The sequence below is a fragment of the Dama dama genome, chromosome 22 (assembly GCF_033118175.1).
Source record: "Dama dama isolate Ldn47 chromosome 22, ASM3311817v1, whole genome shotgun sequence".
Taxonomy (NCBI): Eukaryota; Metazoa; Chordata; class Mammalia; order Artiodactyla; family Cervidae; genus Dama; species Dama dama.
The window spans coordinates 10,602,891-10,627,960 of record NC_083702.1 but is presented as its reverse complement, the minus strand read 5'-3'; the positions used below and the strand labels follow the sequence as shown (position 1 = coordinate 10,627,960).

General features: G+C 52.2%; 1 protein-coding gene and 1 non-coding gene across 2 annotated transcripts in view; both read left to right on the top strand.

The window, feature by feature from the left end:
• TRIOBP (TRIO and F-actin binding protein) overlaps positions 1–25,070 on the top strand; it is a 58,599-nt gene that overhangs the window by 8,581 nt on the left and 24,948 nt on the right. The window contains exons 5-10 of the mRNA XM_061124587.1: positions 566–737; positions 6,434–8,906; positions 13,346–13,460; positions 14,155–15,282; positions 18,528–18,611; positions 20,982–21,119. Coding sequence (XP_060980570.1) covers positions 566–737; positions 6,434–8,906; positions 13,346–13,460; positions 14,155–15,282; positions 18,528–18,611; positions 20,982–21,119 — 4,110 coding nt within the window. The remainder of the gene's footprint in view (positions 1–565; positions 738–6,433; positions 8,907–13,345; positions 13,461–14,154; positions 15,283–18,527; positions 18,612–20,981; positions 21,120–25,070) is intronic.
• On the top strand, positions 9,448–9,520 carry TRNAG-CCC (transfer RNA glycine (anticodon CCC)). The gene has a single exon. It is a non-coding gene; the product is annotated as a tRNA-Gly (tRNA).

The following is a 25,070-nucleotide window of genomic DNA, read 5'->3' as shown; positions in this document are numbered from 1 at the left end:
GTCTGTCCTGGGCCACAAGAGGCAAACTATCCATGAGAACCTAAGGGAAAGTGATAAGATTCAGAATAAAACATCCCAGCCTGTGGGCAGTGTCTTGGGAAGTCTTACCACCCCACTCTGAGGTAGAGACTTGCATGGCCCTGACTTGGGGCAGGAAATCTGAGTCTCAGAGAAGAGAATCGTATTACTTGAAGCCATACATCTGGGAAGTGGTGGGGCTAGATTTTGAACACACCTACTTCTCTGGGGACTCTGGAATGTCTCTGGGGTGGGGCCCCTATACCAAGGCCCTCCTATCACATGGAGTCCAACTGCCCTGGGTACGAGTCTCCTCCCATATAAACCATTTCCCAGCTGTGTGACTTTGGGCAAAGTCTTAGCGCCAGTGGACGTACCTGCTGCACAGGGTCGGTTGAAGATCCCAGCGCAGTCCTGAGTATGCAGCAGGTGCTCTTTCAGTGTCAGTTTCTTTCCCTTCCATCTACCCATCTCACGCAGGGAGTGCTGGCCCTGGGCTCTCTCTTTTTGCTCTCCAAACAGACTTTCTCCTCCCCTTCTCTGGCAGGACTGGGACACTGTTGAGAGACGGGAGGAGGCCCCCAGTGGGGACAACTTCACCGTGATGATCCCACGGAAGTCGCAGGAGGTGCCAAGGGCTGACACTGCCCGCAAGGCTCCTCCTCTCCTCACCCAGTCCCCTGTGGGAGGAGGAGACACTGCAGGCCAGAAAAAGGAGGGTAAGTACCTTCTGCCAGGCCAGCTTGGTCCTTGTGACCACAGGTGTGGTGATGTCCTGGGAACTGGGAGCCAGATGGCCAGGTTTCTGGTCACATGGGCCCCTGGTTACATCTTATTTTGACAGCTTGGATGAATAACAGTAACAGTTCCCATATACTTATGGAGCAGACATAATGTGCCCTGCAACTTGCTTTAAATACATCATCTCACAACTGGTGAGTCAGGATCTTCAGGTTGCAAGTGACAGAAACTGACTGAGTGAAAGTCTAGGGGAATGACTTCAGGTTTGGCTGGATCCAGGTGTTCAGACAGCATCAGAAATCTGGTCTCTGCTCTGCTTACTTTGTTGGCTTCATTCTCAGCCAGATCCTTCCCTGATGATGACATGCTGAGCAGCAGCAGTGGCAGGCTGTAGCCTACCTAATTTTCAACTCCCACAGTAAAAGGGTACAATCTTCCCTATAGATATAGCTGCGGTCCCAGGAAGGGGTCTCCCTGGGACCCAGCATGGTTCTTGTGCCCAAACTGGTGACCAGGGATGGGATCAGCCCCCTGTGCAAACCTCTGAGAGTCTGGGAGAGGAGATGGCCCAGAGGAAATTAAGGTGATGTTTCCAGAGAAAAACAAAAGACGCTGGTCAGGCCGAGTCCACTGATGCTTGTGACACTGGTCAGCATCTTGCTGGTATGTGAACCCAGGATGCTGGGCCCTCCATCACTACTGCACTGTGTTGCCTCTGGGCCTGTGTCTTCAGCATCCTTCAGAGGATTTGGAGATGTGAGATGGGGCATCCATGTCCTAACCCCACGGGGCAGTCTGGGCTTCCCATGGCCTCTGTAGCATTCAGACATCAAACACATGAGCACTAACTGTGTGTAATACCTTATGCTAGACACCTTGGGTGTTCAGGGGGAGATAGACATGGTCCCTGTCCCAGAAAGCTCATCATTCAGTAATGCAAACAGACAGGAGATGACGAACAGAAACCCAGGACACAGGAAGAACAGAAACAGCTGCAGGGACGGAGGCAGGGCAGAAAGAGCTTCATTCCAGCCCGGAAAGGACTCAGAGGAATGCCTTCTGAACATGGTGCTCTAGTTGAGGAAACTGCTGAGTACAGGCTAGGAGTGTGATGAGGGAGAATCCTAGTATTTACAGCTTCAGCAAAGAGGGGGGTGTATAGTTGGGCCAAACCATGAAGGGTCTTGAGTTGAGCCAAGGGGTTTGGACTTTCCTCTCTCTCTCTTTTTTTTAAAGTGTCTCTATGTCCTTCTTTATTTTTTCTTTCTTTTTTATTTATCTGACTGTGTCGGGTCTTAGTTGCAGCACCTGGGTGCTTCGTCGTGTTGTCATGCAGGATCTTTCATTGTCGTGCATGGACTCTCTAGTTGTGGCAAGCAGCTTCAGGAGTTGCAGCATGCAAGCTTAGTTACTCCAAAGCATGTGGGGTATCAGTTGCCTGAGCAGGGATCGATCTCACATCTCCTGCATTGCAAGGCAGATTCTTAACCATTGGATCACCAGAAAAATCCCTGGACTTTCTCCTTTAAGTAGTAGGGAGCCACGGAAGGTTTTTGAGAAGGGGAGTGATGTCATTGGTTCTGAGCCTTAAAAGAGTTTCACTAGGGCAAGGATGCAAAGGATGCAGGGTGAGGCTGCTGGATGAGAAACCAGTTAAAGAGACTATCGCAGCCACCATAGTAATAACTGGTTCAGGCACAAATCACTGGCTGATGCTAAATTCCTGCATGGAGGGTTGTCAGGGAACAGGATATTCACATGGCATCAAAGTGTCACCCCTTAGATTACACATTGATTACAGAGGGAAAAGGCGCCCTTAGGATGAGGAGATCTGGCAGACACAGCTTAACCAAGTGGTCTGTCAGCATCCTAGCATGGGGCAAACTGGCTGGGTGCCCCCACGTGGTGCAGAGGGGAGGACACAGCATCTTTTCCCAATTTGTCTGCTTAAACAAAAATCCATCACCTGTCTCTAATCCCAACAGAACATCAGACAAACCCAAACTGAGGGATATTCTGCAAAGTAACTGACAGGACTCTTCATGAAAGTCCAAAAAGGACTGGGGAGCTGTTCTTGAATAAAAGAGGCTACAGAGTCAGGGAAGCAAAATGCCATGTGTATCCGGGCTTGGATCCAGAATAGGAAAATAAAGAGCTATGAGAGACATTATTGGGATAGCGGGGCAGTTTGAATGTGGACTGTGTGTATTGTATCCATGCTTTACTTCCTGAGTGTGATAACAGAAGCAGATCGTCCTCACTCTTAGGAGGTACACGTGGAGGGGTTCCTTGGTGGCTCAGACAGTAAAGAATCTGCCTGCAATGCAGGAGACCCAGGTTTGATCCCTGGGTTGGGAAGATTCCCTGGAGAAGGGAATGGCTACCCACTCCAGTATTCTTGCCTGGAGAATTCCCTGGACAGAGGAGCGTGGTAGGCTAAAGTCCATGAGGTCGCAAAGAGTTGGATGTGACTGAGTGACTAACACTTTTCATGGACGGCTTAGAGGTAAACTGTCATGAGGTCTGTTTTTAAAAATTATTTATTTATTTGGCTATGTGGGTCTTGCAGCACAGAGGATCTTCAGTCTTCACTGCAGCACGCAGGATCCTTCAGTTACGGCATATGGGACCTAGTTCCCTGATCAGGGATCGAACTCGCCCCCTGCACTGGGAGCTCAGAGTCTTAGCCACTGGACCACCACAGAAGTCCCTCCTTACGCTTTATGTCCAGTCAGCAGCAGTTCTGGTCAGCACCTCCAAAAAACACCCAAAAATATGTCTCCTTTTTGCCGTCTCTGCCACGGCTCCCTGATCAAACTAGGGGTTATTGCCGGAGCCTCCTTCAGTCTCCGGTTTTGCCAGGCCCCTTCAGTCCATTCTTCCTCCAGCAGCTGAGCCATCTTTTAAAAACATTCATCAGATCTTGTCAGCACCCCACCCCCACTGCCCTGCCCTCTCAGCCCCTGGGGAGAGGGCGTGTGGGAAGAAGTGCCTCCCCAGTGTGAACGGCCTGATCGTGGTAGGATTTTGTACTAGACATCTGCTTTCTTGCTCTTAAACATAGGGTAGTGGGGTGGGGGGGAACCCTCACTATGTGACCGGCTTGATCAAAGGCAGTCACCTCTGCCACCCGGTGGCACGCTCCCAAATTGCAGCAGGAGGCCACCACCTGGAGGAATCAGCCAGGTGCGAGATGCTGGCAACACTTTGACATACCCCTAGGGCTCCTCCCAGTTGGCAAACACTGGATGGAGCAGGCTGTGCTGAGCCTGGCTGGCTGAGGGACAGAACACAGATGCCCTGAGCATCTGCAAAGTCTGCCCCGTGTGCTCATAAAGGGGCTGCAGGAGTGAAGTCAGATCCTGGTTGGGCCAGGCTCAAAGGATGCGCTGATCAGGGGAAAGGGAAGGAAATGGGGCAGGGGTGCTGAACCAGCTGTGAGCCTCCGGGAGGGGCGGGAAATGCTATCTCAGCCAGCACCCAGGCTCCCGGGGCGGGAAGACTCCAGGACGAGGCAGAGCTCAGAGCTGGAAGGTGGTGGTGCAACATTACTGCTCACTTATGGTGTGCTAGGCACAGGAGACACAGCTGTGAGTGAGAAGGCGAGGCCCCTGCCCACAGGGACCTCAGAGGCCAGCGGGGGCGGGCAGAGCCTTGCTGGCCATGGGAAATGCCTGGGTTTTATTCCAAGTGCAGTTGGGAGCTCCAAAAGTGGTTTGTGTGCTTGTTTTTAAATCTTTTAGAATAGTTGCAAAGATCGTATAGAGAGTTTCAATTATACCCTTCACTCGGGTTCTTCCAATGTTGACATCTTACATAATTATAGCCCAATTATCAAAATTAAGAAATTAACACTGGTAACAATACTGTTAACTAAACTACAGACTGTCTTTGTTGTTTTTAATGTTTATGTGTTTGACTGTTCTGGGTCTTAGTTGCCGCATGCGGAATCTTTTAGTTGAGACTTGTGAACTCTTAGCTACAGCACGTGGGATTTAGTTCCCTGACCAAGGATTGAACCTGGGCCCTCTGCATTGGGAGTGTGGAGTCTTAGCCACTGGACCGCCAGGGAATTCCCACTACAGACTTTCTTTGAATTCACCTTTCCCCCCACAAATGTCTCTTTTCTGTTGCAGGACCCAATCCAGAATCCCACATTGCATTTAATCATCATGTCTTGTGAACTTTCTCCCATCTGAGATAGCTCTCAGTTTCCTTGTAAGCTGGGGTGGTCTAGCTAGGTTTGCTTTTCAAAAGGATCTCCCTGGGTAGATGATGACCTTGTGCCCGGAGTGTACGTGTTGGAGGGCTATTGTAACCATCCAGGTGAGACAGGAGGGAGGCTGAGAGCGGGGAGGTGGGAAGACGTAGATGAGAGGAGCTGGCAGATTTGGAATGTCATGGGACATCAGTTCATCAGGCAATAACAGGCAAAAAATTTTCTCCTTGGGGGCAGTGCTATGCCTGCTTCCGGGATCCTAGTTCCCCAACCAAGGGTGGAACCCGGGCCTTGGCAGTGAAAATGCTGAGTCCCAACCACAGGGCCACCAGGGAATTCCCAATGATGAAAACTTTAAGTGCCATTCTGTGCGTGGTTCCAGTCCCCTGAAGGGTACTAGAGACTCAGGGTTCAGTGATACCAGCTCAGAGAGCTTGGAGGAGGCGGAAGTTTCAAAGTAGGAGAAGAGGGATTCCTTTTTTGTTTTTTGGCCAAGCCATGCGGCTTGTGGGATCTCGGTTCCCCCACCAGAGACTGAACCCTGGGCCAAGGCAGTAAATCCCAGCCACTGGGCCACAAGGGAACTTCCCAGAAAAGAGGGACTCTGAAGCATGGCCTTTAATGAAGGCAGTCATGGCCCCGTCAAGATAGACCACAATAGCCTTTACTTCTCTTCTGAAGCACCAACCCAGGGACGTACGTGCACGGGGCTGGTGGCTACCACATGCTTGGGACCAAGGGACTGAGAAGGGCGGAGCGTGACACCACCATCATGCTGCCCCTTCGTGGGGATGGGGGTCGTGAGGGTATCCCTCACTGAATAGGGAAGTTACGCGAATCCCTTAGATCAAGGCTTCTTCAACTGTGGCGTGCGTGCAGATGGCCTGGGAATCTTATTAAAACGTGGATTCTGATGCAGTGTGCCCAGTGGGGGTGTGGGTGTGCTGAGAGCCTGCATTTCTAGCAACCCCCCCAGGTGAGGCCATTGCTGCTGGTTCATAAAAGGAAATTTCTAGAGCTATCACACAGGAGTCTCACTGGAAGGGAGGGAGGGAGTTCTGGGAATCCAATTGCAGGAAGTAGAACAGAAATGGAAAGTTGCAGGTAGCTGCTATGAGATCCAGCTCTTCCTCTCTGGGCTCACAGAGGCGGTTTTCAAAACTGCTGTTGAAAAGTGCTTCTTTTCTGAAGGTCACTATGTGACCTTTGACTCTACCACCCACCCCACTTTGACCGAGTCTGCCTGGTTTTCAATTTCAAACTCCTGACTTCAGCCTGAGGGGGTACCTAAGCCCTCCTGCAGTCTGCTTGCTCCTAGGGGCAGAGGTGTGTGAGGACCTCCAAGGAGATGGTATGGGGTCTGCCCCAGTCATCCGTCCCAGGGGACCAGGAAAGGTAGGCTGTGTGAGCCGCCTGCACCTCTCCACTTGCCTTGAAGCTGCCTCCTCTCTCTAGGCTCCGGAGGTGGGAACCGAAGCGCCGGACAGCACTGGGCCAAGCTCCGGGGAGAAAGCGGGTACTTCTCCTTGGAGCGGTCCGGGTCTGTGCCAACTCCGGCCTCCCCCGCGACACCACAGAGCGGTCCTCGAAGTGCCACCTCCCAGGCTTCCTCTGTCCATCGCTCTGCCCCAAGGAACGCTGTCCAGGCTGCTTCCCCACAACGCGGGACCTCCCGAGCCTTCTCTCCCCCGCGAATCACCCAATGGGACAATGCTGGAACCTCATCTACTCAACAGGATGCCCCCAAGACCTCTTCCACACAGCGGAACACCCCCAGAGCAACTTCTCCTTCAAGAGTTGCCCCACGAGACAGCCCCAGAACCTCGTCCACCCAAGAGGATGCCCCAAAGACCTCTTCCACACAGTGGGACGCCCCCAGAGCAACCTCCCCCTCTAGAGCTGCCCCACGAGACAACCTCAGAACCTTGTCCGCCCAACAGGATGCCTCCAAGACTTCTTCCACACAGCGGGACACCCCCAGAGCAACCTCTCCTTCAAGAGTTGTCCCACGAGACAGCCCCAGAACCTCATCCACCCAACAGGATGCCCCCAAGACCTCTTCCACACAGTGGGACGCCCCCAGAGCAACCTCCCCCTCAAGAGCTGCCCCACGAGACAACCTCAGAACCTCGTCCGCCCAGCAGGATGCCTCCAAGACCTCTTCCACCCAGCGGAACATCCCCAGAGCAACCTCCCCCTCAAGAGCTGCCCCACGAGACAACCTCAGAACCTCATCCGCCCAACAGGACGCCTCCAAGACTTCTTCCACACAGCGGGACACCCTCAGAGCAACCTCTCCTTCAAGAGTTGTCCCACGAGACAGCCCCAGAACCTCATCCACCCAACGAAATAATCCTCGGGTTTCCTCTCCCCCGAGAGCCCCCCAACAAGACACCTCCAGAGCCTCTTACACCCAACAGGACAACCCTCAAGCTCCTGTTTCAACTTGTACTCCCCAGCGGGGTAACCCCAGAACTTGTGTTCCACAGAACACACCTAGAAGCTCTTCTGCCCAAAGGGACAACCCTAAAACCTCTTGTACCCAACAGGACAATCCCAAATCCTCTTCGTCACGGCGGGAAAACCCCGTAAGCACCTGTCAGGGCTGCACCCAACAAGACAATCCCAGAGCATCCTCTCCCCATCGCTCCTCTCAGTGGAACAATCCCCGGAACACCTCTCCCCACCGTACTAACAAAGATATCCCATGGGCCTCCTTTCCCCTCCGGCCAACGCAGAGCGATGGCCCCCGAACCTCCTCCCCATCTCGCTCCAAGCAAAGTGAGGTTCCCTGGGCATCCATTGCCCTCCGGCCAACCCAGAGCGACTGGCTTCAGACCTCATCTCCTGCTAGACCAGCTCAGCGGGACTCACACCAGTCCTCCTCTGGACCCATCCAGCACAACTCACCGTTCCGGGCCACTGCCACCTCCCATAACCCAGGCCACCACGGTGCCTCCAGGACATCCTCGCCTCTGCACCCCACTCCCCATGGTGCACCCCAGACCTTTTCCGAGCCCCCCCAGCCTCCGTGTGCTGTATGCATTGGGCACCGGGACGCCCCTAGGGCCTCCTCGCCTCCTCGCTATTTACAGCATGACCCTTTCCCCTTCTTCCCAGACCTCCATGCATCTGAGAGTGAATTGCCCCACCATGATCCCCCCTATATGCCCCCAGCTGTATGCATTGGACACCGGGATGCCCCCCGGGCTTCTTCACCTCCCCGCCACACCCAGTTTGACCCCTTCCCCTTCCTCCCGGACACATTGGATGCTGAGAACCAGTCCCCTCAGCATGACCCTCCTCAGTTCCCCCCACCCGTGTGCATCGGGTACCGCGATGCACCCCGGGCCTCCTCCCCTCCCCGCCACGCCCCCGAGCCCTCCCTCTTGTTCCCGGATCTCCCCAGAGCCAGCACAGAGAGCCTGGTCCCCTCCATGGACTCTTTGCATGAGCCTCCTGCCATCCCCACACCAGTATGCATTGGGCACCGTGACGCACCCTCCTTCTCGTCCCCTCCACGCCAGCCCCCCGAGCCCTCCCTCTTCTTCCAGGACCCCCCTGGGACGAGTATGGAGAGCCTGGCCCCCTCCACCGACTCTCTGCGTGGCTCCCCAGTGCTGCCCCCTCAGGTGTGCATTGGGCACCGGGATGCCCCTCGCGCCTCCTCCCCACCCCGCCACCCGCCCAGTGACCTAGCTCTCCTGGCACCCTCACCTCCTCCGGGCAGCTCGGGGGGCTCCTGGGGCTCGGCACCCCCAGGGGAGATCAGGCGCAACTTGGAGAGGGAGGAGTACACCGTGCTGGCCGATCTGCCCCCCGCCAGGAGGCTGGCGCAGAGGGAGCCCGGGCCCCAGGGCAGCAACAGGGGCCGTACCCGCAGCCCTGGCCGCGCAGAGGTGGAGCGCCTCTTCGGGCAAGAGCGCAGGTGAGCCCAGGGCGGGGGCCAGGTGGGCTGGGGAGGAGGCTTGGCAACAGGTCAGGTGGAAAGTCCACAGGCCTAGGTTCCAGATGAAGAAAGGGTTTAGACCCTCCGCCTGCCGCTTACTGGCTGTGTGACCTTGGGCAAGTCACTCCACCTCTCTGTTTCCACATGTTAAGAGTTGTTTTTGACAATTAAATGATAATGCGCATAGCCTAGTAGTTAAGAGCAAAGACGAGGGTCAGGCAGGCTGGGTTCAAATCCTGGGTCAAAGCCATTCCCCAACCTTTGTGATGCGGCAAAGTGATTTAACCTACTTGAGCCTCAGTTTCCTCATCTGTAAAATTGGGACTTTAACACATTAATTTAAATGAGGTCAAACTCTTCGTTGGAGAGTCACAGGTTTATTTATTTATTTTTCCCACCTTATGTGAGGGGAGAAGAAAAGAGTCCATGTTTTTTTTTTTCTCCCTTGGCAAACAAAACTCATGGGTCCCATACATTTCAGAAAACAGAGATGTCAATTTAAAAGTATGGCCAGGGGACTTCCCTGATGGTCCAGTGGCCAAGACTCTGTGCTCCCAATGCAGGGGGCCTGGGTTCGATCCCTGGTCAGGGAACTAGATTCCACATGCTGCAACTGAGTTCACATGCCACAACCAAGACTTGGCACAGCCAAATAAATAAATAAAAATAAATTTATTGAAAAAAATATAGCCAGAGCCATATATCTTAATTAAGAGAACCCACAGGATGGCAGACTTTTTGGAAATTCATTGTACCTTTTCTGGGACACGGTGACAGCACCTGAAGTCCAAGCATCACACGAATCTCCTTGGTCATCGGCTCCATTCACCTGGGTGTTTAAGACCCAGCAGAGCATCTGCTTTTCCACAACCTCAGGGAGGAGAAACATTTCCTCCAGATCCGGCTGAGATTTTCATCAGCAGTTCCAGCCTCATAGTCTTTAAGGGTCAAGGCTGGAATTAATTAGTTAGGGACCCAACCCCAGTTAGGGTCAAGAGAACCAATAACATGTAGGTCTGAAAGTCTCAAAACTTTCGGTGTAGAAGTCAATAGATTACAGCATATTTACCGAGACCAAGTTGTACAACCGTCAGCACAACCTAATTTTAGAACATTTCTATCACTGTAAGGAGCCGGTAATGTTTTGCAGCCACAATTCCTCTCTTTGTTGTCCCTTAGACAACATTTTCTCTTAGATTTGAATCTGCATGAAAAATCTAATCTCTTCTTCAGATTTCCTTTCCCAAAAAGTTTTATCCATTTACTACCCAGGTGACAACCTTTGTGGGCTCCAGCATCAGTGTAAAATACACTTTTTGTTAGTTTTTTTTTTTTTTTTCTAGAGAAGTTTTAAGGGTCACAACACAATTGAGTGGAAAGAGCAGAGATTTCCTGTGTAGACCCTGTTCCCACAGGTACAGAGCTGCCTCTGCTATCTGCATCCCCCGCCAGGGTGGTCCACTTGTTACCATCCATAGGCTTACACTGACACATTATCTCCCAGAGTCCATAGCTCACAGCAGGGTTTACTCTGGCGATGCACATTCTGAGTTCAGACAAATGTTTAATGATATGTGTCTACCAGCAGCGTATCACAGAGTAGTCTCACTGCCCTGCAAACCCCCTTTGTCTTTGACCTTTTAATATGACTTTTTTAAAAAAAAGATTATTTACTTATTTTTAATCATTTGGCCATGCCTTATGGCATATGGGATCTTAGTTCCCCCACCAGGGATCAAACCCAGTCCCCTGCATTGGAAGGGTAGAGTCCTAACCACTGGACCACCAGGGAAGTTCCATAACTCTTTCTGGTCTAATATCAGTTAGCATATGTTTGACTTTATCTGGTAACTCAGCAGGGTCTTTAAACCAAAATTGAATTTTCTTTTTTTTTTCCCTACTGTGATAACTTTTAGAGAGATAAAAGATTTGTTGCAGAAGTCTGGACTATGTTTATAGTTTGATTAACCATTTAATTGTTTTTACACAGATTCTTCATTTTGTTTTGCTCCCTTTGAAGTAGATTATCTTTTTTAAAAGCTTTACTGAGGTGTGATTGATATATAAAAGTTGTATATATAACATATATGTTTTGCTAAAGTAGATTATTTACCTTTTAACCAAGGTTTTACAACTCTACTGAGTAATTAACATTTTCCCTCTTGTATGGTATTTTTTCCAAGTAAGAAACCATTTGTCCTTTGAAGATAAAATTTGAAAAGCTATTTAAGTATCTGTAAGGGACAGGCTGAAATTCATGAACGGGTGGCTATAAAGCAATACATTTCTTTTCTCCCATTTATTCATTCAAAATATTTATCCAGCATCTACTCTAAGCATCATTCTCACTGAGCCTGGAAATTTTTCCTTAAAGGGCTATCACATTAAAGCATTAGGAATTTTGGCTTGACATCTTCATTTTCTACCCTCTTAATGCCTTTGGAATCTTTTTTTTTTTTTTTTTAATTGAAGTATAGTTGCTTTACAATATGGAATCTCTTGTCTTAGAATCATAAGGATTTCCTAGTCTCTTAAATTCAAAACAGAGCCTTCACAGAATTTGCTAGACTTGTTGTCCTTTAATATACTCTGCAAGTGGAAGAGCCCATCCAAGCTTTCAAAGGAAACGCATTTCCTCTGTTGCCCTTGGTGCGGCCACACCAACCCTGAGGAACAGGTGGCCCAGGGAGACACTGTTGCTTCTGCATCAGAAAGGCTGGGTCTCGGCCGAAAGCTCAGAATCTTCTTGACCCTTCACTCCTCTCTCCATCCCACATGGGGGGAACATCTCAGAAGGAATACTCACTTAACACGCTGAAGTTTATATGGAAAATGCCCTCACTCAGGAGAGAACACACATTTGCCTCGCCAGCCACACAGGATCTTTTCTGCCATTCTCCCCACCTAGTCAGCGTTGGGGTTTTTACTTCACAGAGGCTCCTGGTGCTAAGAGAAACTCATTCTACGGTTCAGATCTCACAGAGCAAGGAACCTCTCTCACTTCAAATTGGGTTAAAAAATCAAACCTGATTAGGCAGCCTTCAAGCTCAGAAACACTCCAGAGTAGGGAACTTCAGTTCCCTGTGAGTCACATGCTAAGAAGTGCTACAACAGCAAATTAGTTTATGGATCTGATTCTAATGACATTGACAAAAGCCATAACGCAAGAACAAAGCCCAAGCCCATAATTGTTTTATTCTCCAAACCTCTATAGAGTTTCAGCCTAGTCTCCAAACTAGAGGCAGACTTCAGAGCACAGGTCCTTGCTCAGACCTGAGCAGAGATTCCTCTTCCTGTTTTGATGGCTTGGTCAAGGTCAGCACCTGTCATCTTTCCCAGGCTCCTCCTGGTGTGGTTTAGCCACCAGAGACACAGTTTCATTTGTCAATTTAAATGAAGTCTGACTCTCAAACCCTCTTGCAATAAATATCCTAAATGTCCAGTGGAGTGGTTAGGTCTTATATATGGGAGGGGAGAGATGTGCCCAGATTCTGTTCAGTGTTCCTACACTTCAACAGAGATGTCACGTTAAATATTAATAGCCATGGCTACCAACTATTAAGCAAGACAACTAGCTGAAACTAGGGACTTAGGGGTGTTATCTTTGTTATCTTTGTTGGGTGTGGCGACAATGCCTAAAGTCTGGGTGTCTTAGAAATGACATTTGCATGAATGGTTTTATGTTGGCCTTTCTGGAGTTGTGGAGAAGAGGGGATATTTCATTCTTCTGATCTTGCTAAGAGCACTTTTACTGACAGCTAGGATGGAACCTGTTAGTAGATGGCTGCAAACCTGTTAGTAGAAGGGGGAAAACAGGTGGGCCTCAGAAGTCCAAAATTTACCATATGGGCAGGAAGAGGGCAAAAAGAATGGGACATGGCTGCATATGACATTATGCACCTCTGATTGCCACCGCATGGCTTGCAGGAGATGAGGTGAGATAGCACAAGTGCCTGGAACCCAGGAAATGCTCCATAAATGTTTGCCATAAGATCATGTGTGCACAGTGCCTGTACATAGTAGGTGCTGAATAAATCTTCATTCCCACAAGGACCAGCTGAGACTGTCTGTGGGTGAGCTGTGGGCCACTCATGGGGTCGTGGCCAGAAAGGAAGCACTCAGCGAGACAGGAGGTGGTCAAGGCCAGGGTGGAGCCCCCTACTTTTGCTCACCCCTTTTCTCACTTCATCTTCACAGCAGCCCCATGAGGCAGATAGAATAGGGCGGTGTCAACTACTATCCCCATTTTGCAGAAGGGGAAACTGAGGCCCTGAGAGGCTTCTCCCTCACTCCGGGCCCTTTGTCTAGCTTGCAGTGGGTCCCTGAATCTGCCACTGGGGGTGGGAACAGAGGAGCTGGGGTACCGGGAGTGGGACAGACCCAAGGGCCCTCAGAGGGGCGGCTGCATTTGCTCATAGGAAGTCCGAGGCACCGGGGGCCTTCCAGGCCCGGGACGAGGGGCGGTCGCAGCGGCCCAGCCAAGGTCAGAGCCAACTTCTCCGAAGACAGTCCAGCCCTGCCCTCAGCAGGGAGGTGAGCACGGCCAGCCTGCTGGGGGGCCCCTCTACCCCCAAGGAGTGGGCCATTGCTTCTCCCCCTCCCCCAGATGCTGGGTGGGGATTCTGGGAGGGAGGTTCTTTATGAAAGGGTCAAAGTCCCAATCATGGGTGTCCGGCTCCTCTCTCTCCCAAAGAGTCGGCAAAAATGAGGCAGACCCCAGTTCATCCATCTTGAAGATGGCCGTTACACACTGCCCTCTTCCTTCATTAGGCATCTACCAAGTTGGGAAGTTTTCAGGGAAACCTCCCATGGGTCAGTTCAGCTCTACAGGCTATCTCTTTCAGGGTGGGGATTTGTGTGTTTAAAGTAGCTCTTAGACGGCAAGGCCCACCCAGGGGATGGGGTGTTGGTGGTGGAGATTCTGGCCCCTGAGAGCCCAGGTTGGAATCAGTATCTTGGGCGGGGGGCTGCGGGGGAAATTCGAAAGTGAGCAGCTCTTTGTGGAACTGAGGAAGGTGGGTGAGAGGGAAGGGCTGACACCCCCAGGAAGGGAATTCAGGGGTCCTGGGTACTCTCTGACCTGCTTTAATCCAGCCTGCTCTGAGGAGAGAGTTGCCTGCTGCAACTCTCCTGAGGCCTGCCTAGGACCCCAGCTGCCTGTCCTCCTAGACAGACCCCACCCAGCCAGGGGCCTGGAGCCTCACCCACCCCCTCACCTCATCCTCAGGTAACCAAGCCCCCCACGAAGCAGGCAGAACCAGCCCGACGTAGCTGCACAGAAGCCCCTCATCCCAGGAGCCCAGAGAGGCGGCCTGAGGGGGACCGGTGGCTCCAGGGGTCCTCGCCGCCCCCGAGGACGTCAGCCAGAACTCCTGAGAGGGAACAGCGGACACAGAGGCCTCTGGAACGTGGCCAGGCGGGCCCAAGACAGCCCCTGGGAGGGTGGCGGAGTCAGGAGGAGCCACCAGGATCCCGGACCCCGCACAGACGCCTGGAGAGAGGCTGGTGCAGCCAGGAGGAGGGCCCAGGCCTGGGAGGCTGGCAAGGACCTGGGGAGTCCAGCCGGGGAGCTGCCAGAGCCCCAGAGGGAATGTGGAGGGGCCCTCCCAGGGAGTCTGAGGAGAGCTGGAGCCTGCTGGGTGGCCTCTCTGGCCACAGGTGGCAGTCAGAGACCTTGGAGGAGCCCCGGCACGGGTCAGCTCAGCGGGGCTGGGGCAGCCTTCAGGAGCTGTCCAGTCCTCGCCAGCCTGTGAGCCCCCCAGAGAACTCCGGGGCAGGCCCAAGAGAGTTCTCGAAATCCCAGAGGCCTGAGACATCACCAGCCATGGGCAGGGGCGCTGAGGGAGCCTGCCCACACTCGCACGGCCCCGAGAGGCGACCTGAGCTTGACTGGAGGGACCTGGTGAGCCTTCTCGGGGTACCCAGGGAGGGGACATGGACCCGCTCGGAGCAGGTCACCTGCTCACCTCCCGTGAGCTCCCCGACGCTCACCTCCCGTCTTCCGAGGCTGGACTGGGAAGGCCTCCTGGAGCTCCTGCAGGCCCAGTTGCTCCACAAGGACCCAGCGAGACACTGGGTTGGCCCTGGCCAGGCTTTCCCAGGCACCAAGGGTACCCTGGAGCTGGAGCAAGACCGACAAAGCCAGCCTGAAGGAGGGGCAGGAGCTGCCCTAGTCAATGAATACGACCCCGGGCAGTGGCCCCAGAGCTCCGCCCAGCCGTCCAGCCCCGCCAGCATCTCCACCCAGTGGCCAAAGACCAAAGTGTCAAGCGGACCAGAATCCTCAGCTACGACTGGTCTGGAGGAGGGCCATTTGGGGAGCAGGAGCCCTGCAGAGGGCCCCAGCTCGCCACAGCGGGAGGTAAGTCAGTCTCATTTCCAAGGGACAGCTGGAAAGTCAGCCCCACCTGACACAAGTCTCCCGAAAGGCCACCCCTCAGCTCTTGCATACCGTTTCCCTCCTGACCAAAACCTGTCCCTACCACCAAACTGCAATGATAATACCCAGCCCTTTCTTTGAGCATTTACTACATGCTAAATCTTGATCTGAATGTTTTATGGTATTTTCCTCATTTATTCTCCACGACAATCTGATGAGAAAGGCAATATTTACAGACAGGGAGTCTGAGACACAGAGGTTAAGCCACTCACCCAAGATCACACAGCTAGTAAGGGCTAGGGTAGGGGTGGCCCTCTGGTCTGCTCTGTGCAGATCACCCTGAGGCCTCCCACGAGATGCACTGACCAGGGCCTTCTCCCCTTCTGGCCCTATAATACTTGGTTTGTGTTGCTTTCTGGTGGCCTCTACCTGGCCCTGTCTGGGACTGCAGCCAAGTGGTCACGTCCCCTCCCCATGGCAGTATTCCAAGTTCCTTAAAGTCCAGGACGGCTTCACTTACCCCTCTCTGGCCCCTGCAGCGCCTCTCAGGCACAGGGAAGGAGTTGTATAAATGCTTATTGGTCTGAGCTCACTGCTGAGACAGCTGCTTCAATGGGGGCCTGTATGGAAAGCAGGTCCAGTGCGTGGCACATAGTAGGTGCCCACCAAGTCCCTGCCTGATCTCTTTGGCCCAGGTCCAGGGTCACAGAGGCAGTGCTGCCCAGAGTGTTTATCTGAAGATGGGAAGGGTCCTAGAGACCAGAACCCTGCAACCTGGTCTCAGCTCACCAGGGACGCAGCATATCTTGACACCCAGCTTCTCTTGGTCCTGGTCTTCGGCAGTGTGGGACCAACTGCTCCCCTGACAGGCAGCATTGGGGCAATGTGGAGGTTCCTGCTCTTTCATCCAAACGCTCCTCATCTCCATGATGTGCAGCCCCACGCTGCCTCCCGCATGGATGACAGGGGAGGGTTCACGGTGCGCCAGTCCCTGGGCTGGGGGCTTTACACACTTTGCCATATGTGCCTCAGCTAGATACAGTGCCCAGACGCATTCAGCCTTTGCCGTGGGTCACACATATATGTGCTTAGTTGCTCAGTCGTGTCCGACTCTTTATGACTCCATGGACTGTAGCCTGCCAGGCTCCTCTGTCCATGTGGATTCTCCAGGCAAGAATACTGGAGTGGGTTGCCATGCCCTCCTCCAGGGGATCTTCCCAACTGAGGGATTAAACCCAGGTCTCCCGCAGTGCAGGCAGATTCTTCATCGTCTGAGCCACCAGGGAAGCTCATGTATAAGTCAAGAGAAATGAGACCCAAGTATTGACTCCAAAGCCCGAGGTTGGTTGTTTGTTTTTTTATAGTTGTTTTACAGTGTTGTGTTAATTTCTACTGTACAACAAAGTGACATAGTTATACTCTTTTTAAAAAACAAACAACTCACTTGAAAATAATTTTTATATCTTTTTTTTTTTTGGCTATGCTGAGGCTTTGTTGCTGCATGGGCTTTTCTCTAGTCGCAGAGAGTGGGAGCTAGTCTCTAGTTGCAGTGTGCAGGCTTCTCATCGTGGTGGCATCTCTTGTTGTGGAACATGGGCTCCAGGACACGTGGGCTTCAGTAGTTTCAGCATGTGGGCTCAGAAGTTGTGGCTCCCGGGCTCTGGAGCACAAGCCCAATAGTTGTGGTGCACAGGCTTAGTTGCTCTGCAGCATGTGGGATCTTCCCAGATCAAGGATCAAATCCATGTCTCCCGTGTTGGCAGTAGATTCTTTACCATTGAACCACCAGGGAAGCCCTCCCTATATATATATTTTCATATTCTTTTCCATTCTGGCTTATCAAAAGATATTCAATACAGTTTTTTGTGCTATACAGTAGGACCTTGTTGTTTATCTATTCTATATATAATAGTTTGCATCTGCTAATTCCAAACTCCCAATCCTTCCCTCCCCAGCTCCCTCTCCCCTTGGCAACCACAAATCATGCCTGTGAGTCTGTTTCTGTTTGGCAGATATGTTCATTTGTGTCATATTTTAGATTCCACATATAAATGATATCATGCATTGTCTTTCTCTTTCTGACCTACTTTGCCTAGTATGCTAATGACTAGTTCTATCCACGTTGCTGTAAGTGGCATTATTTCATTCTTTTTTAATGGCTGAGTAATATTCCACTGTGTGTATGTATGTGTATGTTCTTTGCTCAAGTCTCGGATCAGGTGCTCTGTCTGAGATGCCTTCCCTGAATACTCACCCCACCCCTGGGTTGGTAATGTTTCCATTCTGGGCTTGGTAGTTCTGCTACTCTTCATCTGGTCATGCTCAGTTGTTGCCATTTTCCCTTAAAAAAACATGAGCTCCAAGTGGTCAGGAGCTGCACCTACTTTATCTCCATCCACCCAGCCCCTAGCCCAGGGCCTGACACAAAGGAGGAGCTCAGCTCAGTGGCTGGTTGACCAGTGAATATATGGATGCTTGAGGGCCTACAAGAAACAGATGGAGGGTGGGTAGGTCAGTGGGTAGATGATGAATGAATGATAGATGACAGATGTGTCAATGGGTGATGGATAAATTACATGTGTTGGACAAATGAGAAAGAGATGTCAGATGGATGAGAGATGGGCATGTGGATGGATGGGTGATAAATGGAATAGATGATGGGTGCTGGATAGATAGATATTGCATGGATGGGTAAATGTTGTAGAATATGCATGTTGGATGGTAAATGAATGTTGGCAGGATGGGTAGATGGATTAAGGAAGGATACATGGATATAGGATGGATGAATAGATGAGGGGCTTCCCTGGTGGCTCAGAGGTTAAAGCATCTGCCTGCAATGCGGGAGACCTGGGTTCGACCCCTGGGTCAGGAAGATCCCCTGGAGAAGGAAATGGCAACCCGCTCCAGTATTCTTGCCTGGAGAATCCCATGGATGGAGAAGTCTGGTGGGCTACAGTCCATGGGGTCGCAACGTGACCCCATGTCAAGAGTCAGACACGACTGAGCGACTTCACTTCACTTTATATTGGGATAATAGATCTTGGATAGATGAGTAGGTAGATGATGTAAGGTAGATTTTGGATGGTGGATGGATATATGGACCAATTGATGTTGTTTTCCAGATGGAAGTTGGATGGATGGATGATGAATGGATGGATAAGAAGTTGGATAGATGGATAGAACCTGGGAAATAGCCTAATCTAAGCTGTGTTCTTTCTTATCTCCACTTCCAGTCAAAGGAGCCTGAGGAATCAGAACGAAGCAGAGGCCAAGACTCACTGACTGATCAGAAGCAGGCCAACTCGGTAGTTGGGTCATTGGGTCATGGGTGTGGGTCATAGGGAGGGGAAGGGAAGGGAAATCAGGTAGGAGGTGGGCTGAGGTCCTGAGATGAGCTCTGGAGTCATCCAGACCAAGGCTGGCTCTGTCATGGGGTCACTGAGAAGGAGGGGCTCTAGAAGAGCTGGGCAGCAGGGCCACCTTCTGGCTTGGAGACCTGGGTGGGTGGACAGTCCTGGGGTCAGAAGCCCAGGGCTCCGCTTTCAACTTGCTAGGATGCCCTGAAAAGGTCACTGCCCTTCCCTGGGCAAATGGCAGTTTGACTCTGATAGTCTCGGAAGGCAAGGTCCTCCTGGGTCTGAAGGGCTGGCCACCCTGAGAGAAAGGGTAGGCTTCCAGGAGCTGGAGCCAGAGAGGCACTGAAGAGGGCCAGGGAGGTACAGAAGTCAGCTGGGCCTGGAGGATCTCCAGGGTCCCGGGCGGGAGAGATGTGTGCAAGGGGTGGGACCCGCCAAGGCTGCTGGGAAGCCTGGCTGCAGCTGGAGCACATGCTCTGCCCCGCCCCTCCCCACGACCTGCCAAACAGACTGTTCTCATCACCCTCAGCCTCCAGAGAGGTGAGGTCAGAGCCGAGGGCCTGGGGCAGCGGGAGGCGGGAGAGGGAGACCAGGCTGCTTGGGGCCAGTGCTTCTCTAATCCTGTTGTTCTGCAGTTTCTCCTGCTGGCTCCTGAAAAGCCGGGTGTCACGGGGTGAGGGGGTGTCTGTCTGGCCTTGCTCCTAGCCTGAGCTGGGGGGATTCTGCCCAACCCCTGACTGTTGGGCAGAGGAGGAAACGAGGGGCAGGGCAGTCATCCTGAATCATACAGCCCGTCGGTGGCGGAGCTCAAATTAGGACCCGGGACTCAGAACCCCCCACCCAGCCTTCTGGCTGCTCCCCCTGCAACACCGCTTCCCAGCTGTGCCCTGATTGCCTTGGGGCCTCGCAGAGTAGAAGCAGCATGGGCCTAACTGCTTTGGGCCATCTGTGAAATGGGAGGTGATGGGGACTGGTCACTAAAGGGGCTTCCAGCTCTCACAGGGACTCCGGCAGCTTTGCTCTTCCTCTTTCTGTGTTATTTCTTCACACTTCCTGGGGCTGGAGTTTTGCGAACAAAGAGGAAATAGCAATACAGGGGTCCCCCTCTAGTCTCCATGAAATGGGCCTACCCCAGCAACCCAGAAAACCTCTCAGCCCACCCCCAGGAAGCTGGACAGAATGGACAACTGCCTCATTCATTCATTCACTTACATACTTAGTGAGCACCTTCTATATACTTGGGTGTGGGCCAGAGGCCAACTGGAGTGCCATCATGGAGCCCATGGGCTAGTGGTCAGGGCTGTGATGGGGATGTGGTGCAGGGTCGGGGCCGTCCTTTCCTCCAGTGTCCTCTGGACCTGTGCTTTGATGCTTCATGTCCCACATCCAGAGAATCTCTGGATGCTGGGGACTTGGGACACCTGGGTTCTGTCCTGCCTGTGCCAGTAGCCTCCTCTGTGACTTTGGGCAAATGCCTCTGCTTCACGGGGGCCTCAGTTTCCCCAACAAGTGAAGGTGAAAGTCGCTCAGTCGTGTCCGACTCTTTGAGACCCCCATGGACTATACAGTCCATGGAATTCTCTGGGCCAGAATACTGGAGTGGGTAGCCATTCCCTTCTCCAGGGGATCTTCCCAACCCAGCAATCGAACCCAGGTCTCCTGCATTGCCGGTAGATTCTTTTTTTTTTTTGCCGGTAGATTCTTTACCAGCTGAGCCACCAGGGAATCCCCAAACAAGGATGACTCCAAAGGGGGTGCACTTGGGGGCTCTGCTGGGTATGACTGTAGATGTCTGGGACTCATTCCTTTCACAAAGGTGAGGAGAGCAGGCAGATGGGGGACTCGGGATTAGGGGAACACTTGGGTGACCTCTTGGCTCCAGAGGATTGTTGCCATGGGGAAGAGGGACCCAGAGTTTCTCCATCTTTAGATATTTCAAGAGAAGCTGGAAATATGTAGTTATGTGTTAACCTCTTGATTATTTAACACTGGAACCTAATGCAAAATAATCTGAAAACCCTATGCGGGCTGAACACACATCTGTGGTCTGCATTCCCCTCCTGCTGGCTCCTTGGGGTCCAACTTGAGGGTGGAGAAGTGCACATTCCCAAGGGCGATGAGACCCTAGAGCCCTAGCAACCAACATCATACGGGTGAATGAGTTCACAAGCTCTTTTCTTGGCAGTTCTGGGATGGAGGAAGATGGCAACTCTGGGCCTTTGAGGTGGGCATGGCAGCATGGGCAGGGGAGGCTGTCATCAGGGACTCCCCCATCCCACCAAAGGGACCTGGGGGCCAACACTGGACCCTGTTTGACAGGCAGACAAGAGGCCAGCGGAGGGCAAGGCTGGGAGCCCACTCAAGGGCCGACTGGTGACCTCATGGCGGATGCCCGGGGACCGTCCCACGCTGTTCAATCCGTTCCTGCTGTCTCTGGGGGTCCTCAGGTGGCAAAGGGTAGGCTGGCTCCAGTGGGATGGGAGGGGCGAGGGTGGGAGAGAGAGGGGGAGGGGAGGGAGGAGGCTGGTGTTAGGCAGAGGAAAACCATAGGGGCTGAGAGGGAGAGATGTGGGACCCACACATGAGAAAGGAGGGCTGGAAGCAGAGCCCTGAGCTCCCTTGGACAGGAGGGGCCTGTCCCACCTGCAGGACCGGGCTGGGGCCGCTTTCAGCTTGCAGGGTGAAGGGTGATGGAATAATCCACACAGCTGAAAGCTCCCAATCAGCATATAGGCCAAGGGGAGCTAGGCTGGGGGGAAGGGGGAGAGGGAGAGAGGGCCTGCAAGGGGCTCTGGGATTGCAAAGTGTGTCTCAGACCTGGGCCTGAGCCAGTTGCACAAACATCTGGCATTACGTAACCCATCCTTTACCCAGAGAGGGCTGTAAACACTCAGGCCTCTGGTTCGGGGTTTCCTCAAGAGTGGGGAGAGGGGAGGGGAGGCAGCTGAGACTTGCTCTCTCTGGCCCCCGCTTCACGGTGGAGGGTGCAGGCCTGGCCACCTCCAGGGGCCACAGGCTGGCTCGTGGGCTCTCTTCTCTCAGTGACAGGCTAGTTCTTGTACTCTGATAAGCTGGGGGTCTAGCTCTAAGCTGGGCACATTAGATGCTGTAATTAGACACAGTGTACACTCAGGGAGGTGAGGTGGACTTGCCCAAGGGTGCATGGCTAGGGTTTAGAGGAACCAGCCACTTGCTGATTTTCCTCATTGATGAGATCTCTTGATGAGATCATGGCTGCAGTCAAACTCACCAAGCCTCAGTTGCCACATCTGTCTAACGGGATAAAATGTATATATGCCGATGATCAGGGCTGTAGGGAGGACTGGCTCAGAGCGATCAGGATGTACAGAGATGCGAGGGGGTGGGGGGCAGCATTCAAACACTAACTTTCCCATCTGCTTCTTTTCTTTTTAGTATTTAAAAAATATATATCTTGGCTCAGTTTATTTATTTTTGTTTATTTTTTGGCCACGTGGCACGTGGGATCTTAGTTCCCCAACCAGGGATCAAACCTCTGCCCCCTGCAGGGAAATCGTGGAGTCATAACTACTGGACCGCTGGGGAAGTCCCCCATCCACTTCTTAATTTCCTCTCTGCTGCTCTATGGGGGTTAAGGCACAAGGATAACCAAGCAAACATGGCTATCTAGGCAGGGTGGTATCTTTAAGTCAGGGGCGGGAGTTACCTTATCAGCCTAACTAAAGGTCACTAACACACAGTAGTTCTGGCAGGAGGGAGCAGGTAAGTCCTTGGTGGGAGAGAAAGGGAAGAGAAATGGGGAAATGGACTCTGGGATGCTGGTGATAATAACCAGCATTTATTGTACACCTACTATGTGCTTGGCTCTGTGTTCAGTGAGTGGCACACCTGATTGCATTGAATCCTCGCCCTTGGTGTATCAGGTATGGTTCACATTGTCCATTTAATAGATGAAGGAATGAAACTCACTTGTTCTAGGTCACACAAAAGGGGAGAGCTAGGATTTGAAGCCTGCTCTAGCCAACCTCAGAGCCCACCCTGTCCCCACCACCTCCATGCATCCGTGTCTCCTTGCAGAGTCCTCCTTGCATCCCTGAGTCTCCGCAGATTTTCCCCATTGGACAGATATGGCAACTTAGGCTCAATGAACTGGCGGCTCTTCTCTCACCTGATGATGAGGAAAATCAGGAGCTGAGAGACAGAACTGCTAGTGGAACCACCCAGACAGTTACTTAGAGCAGTTTTAAACATTTCTCAGGCTGGATAGCGAAATTAGTCCAAGGTCAAGAGCCAGGAAACCTAAGGCTTGAGTTCTGTCTCTGCCCCTAATTGTCTCCCTTCTCTGAGCCTCACACTGTTATCCTCAATAGAGGAACAGTCTGAAACCGGATAACCCCAAAGTTTGGTGACTGTTTAAGAAGTCATTCCTGGGTCCCTGAAGCTGTGCCATCCCTCTTACCAGGGCAAGTTGCAGTAAGGGAGTCATCGCTTCACTTGTGCATTCACTCTCTGGACCAACATTTGTGAAAAACCTGATATGGGCTGAGGCCCTGGGCTTTACATGATATAGACAAAAACCACTCTTCCTGCCCACAGGGAGCTCACAGTTTGTGAGGACACTGACATAGACCTGATCAGGACACAGTGTGGTCATCACTTGAGTTGTAGAGTGTACAGATGCAGGGAGCTCTGGACAAGGAGATTCTAAGTCTGTGCTGGGGGCACTCTGGCTTCCTTTGGACTGAGACTTGAAGGGTGAGGAGGAATTTTCCAGGCAAACAAACATTTGGAGGGAGGGGAGGGAGAGAGTGAGTGTGTGTGTGTTGGGGCATAAGAGGACAGGAAGGGAAGTGTTCCAGACACAGCACAGAACAATATGTGCCACTAGGGAGCTACAGGGGACCTGGCTTATTCTGGGACGTCCTGGTGCTTGTGCAGCCCGAGCACGTGAAATGTGTGTGTGTGTAATGATGAAGGACAGCAGGCAGGGGCCATATGATAATGAACCCTGACTCCTGGCACAAGAATGTACCTCTCAGCAGTGGAGAAGTGTTGAAGAACTTTGGGCAGGGGAGTGTTCTAGTTACTGTGTTGAGGGTACTGGAAGAGAGTCCCGGGGGGCCAGGAATCCAGCAAAGAGGCTGGTGCTATCAGGTGCGTGCCCGTGCCACTGTGTCAGGGTGGTAGCTGAGGTCTTCTGTTTGTTTACTCACTCTCCCAAGGACCAAATAAATGCCTGAGTGAGATACAGGGGTAGGGTGAGAACACTGCTCAGCAAGGCCAGAAGGCCAGTGTCTAGGAGGACTTATCCGCGGCCTCATTCCTCAGGCTGGAGAGAATTCCAGTGGGAAATGCTGGAAAAACTTCAGCTCCCTGGGCCTCCACTTCTTTATCTGTGAAATGGGGATAGTAATTATAATCATGACAGCAATAATTTCTGAACCCCAAAGTGAGATGGCAGAATCACTGAAATGATAATTATCCCAATCCCCCTGTGCCCCTACCTAAGGAGAACTAACTAGGGATAAAGGGGGTGTTCTAGGTGCTTTACTTAAATAAACAATCCTTACAGCAGCCTGTGAGATCATAGCATCATCTCATTTTACAGAAGGTGAAGTTGAGGCACAGAGAAGTTAAGTACTTTGCTTAAGGTAATACAGGGCTTGAGTCACAATGCTCCATAAGCCATTCCATGCACTTAGCAACAAATTCCATCACAGTCCCTCCTCAACTGTGGGTTTAGAGGAGCTCCTGCAGGCAAAGAACCTCTTAAAAACCACCAAGTGCTTTGGGAAAGAGAAACAGTATAGCCCACACCCAAGAACACAAAATGAGGTTCTTAAGCAGAGAAAGACTCCCTGTGAGGAGGGGGCATTAAAATGGGAAGGCTCTATGATTCCATAACTCACTTTGTGCTTAGATTGTGCTAAGTCGCTTGACTCTTTGCGACCCTATGGACTGTAACCCTCCAGGCTCCTCTCTTCATGGAATTCTCCAGGCAAGAACACTGGAGTGGCCATGCCCTCCTCCAGGGGATCTTCCCAACCCAGGGATGGAACCCGTGTCTCTTGTGTCTCCTGCATTGGCAGGCGGGTTCTTTACCACTAGCGCCCACCCTTACTTGTTAGGAATCCCCGTCTCTTCTTCCTGTGCGATCTTAGGCAAGTTGGCTCACCTATCTGAGCCTTCATTTTCTCATTAGTAAAGTGGAGGCAAAGACACCCCTTGTCGGGTCTGTGGTTAAGGACGAAAGTCCACTACACAGGTAATGAAGGGGGCTGGGCGAGTGGGACGCGCTGAGTTGGTAGTTTTGGGTGCTTTGCCGGCGTCGTCATCAAACCGGGGAGGCAGAGCCCTAATGGACCCATCGCTCCCGTCTGGCGGCTGGCGACTGGGTCGGAGGGAACCGTTGCTGGGCGACGAGGGTGC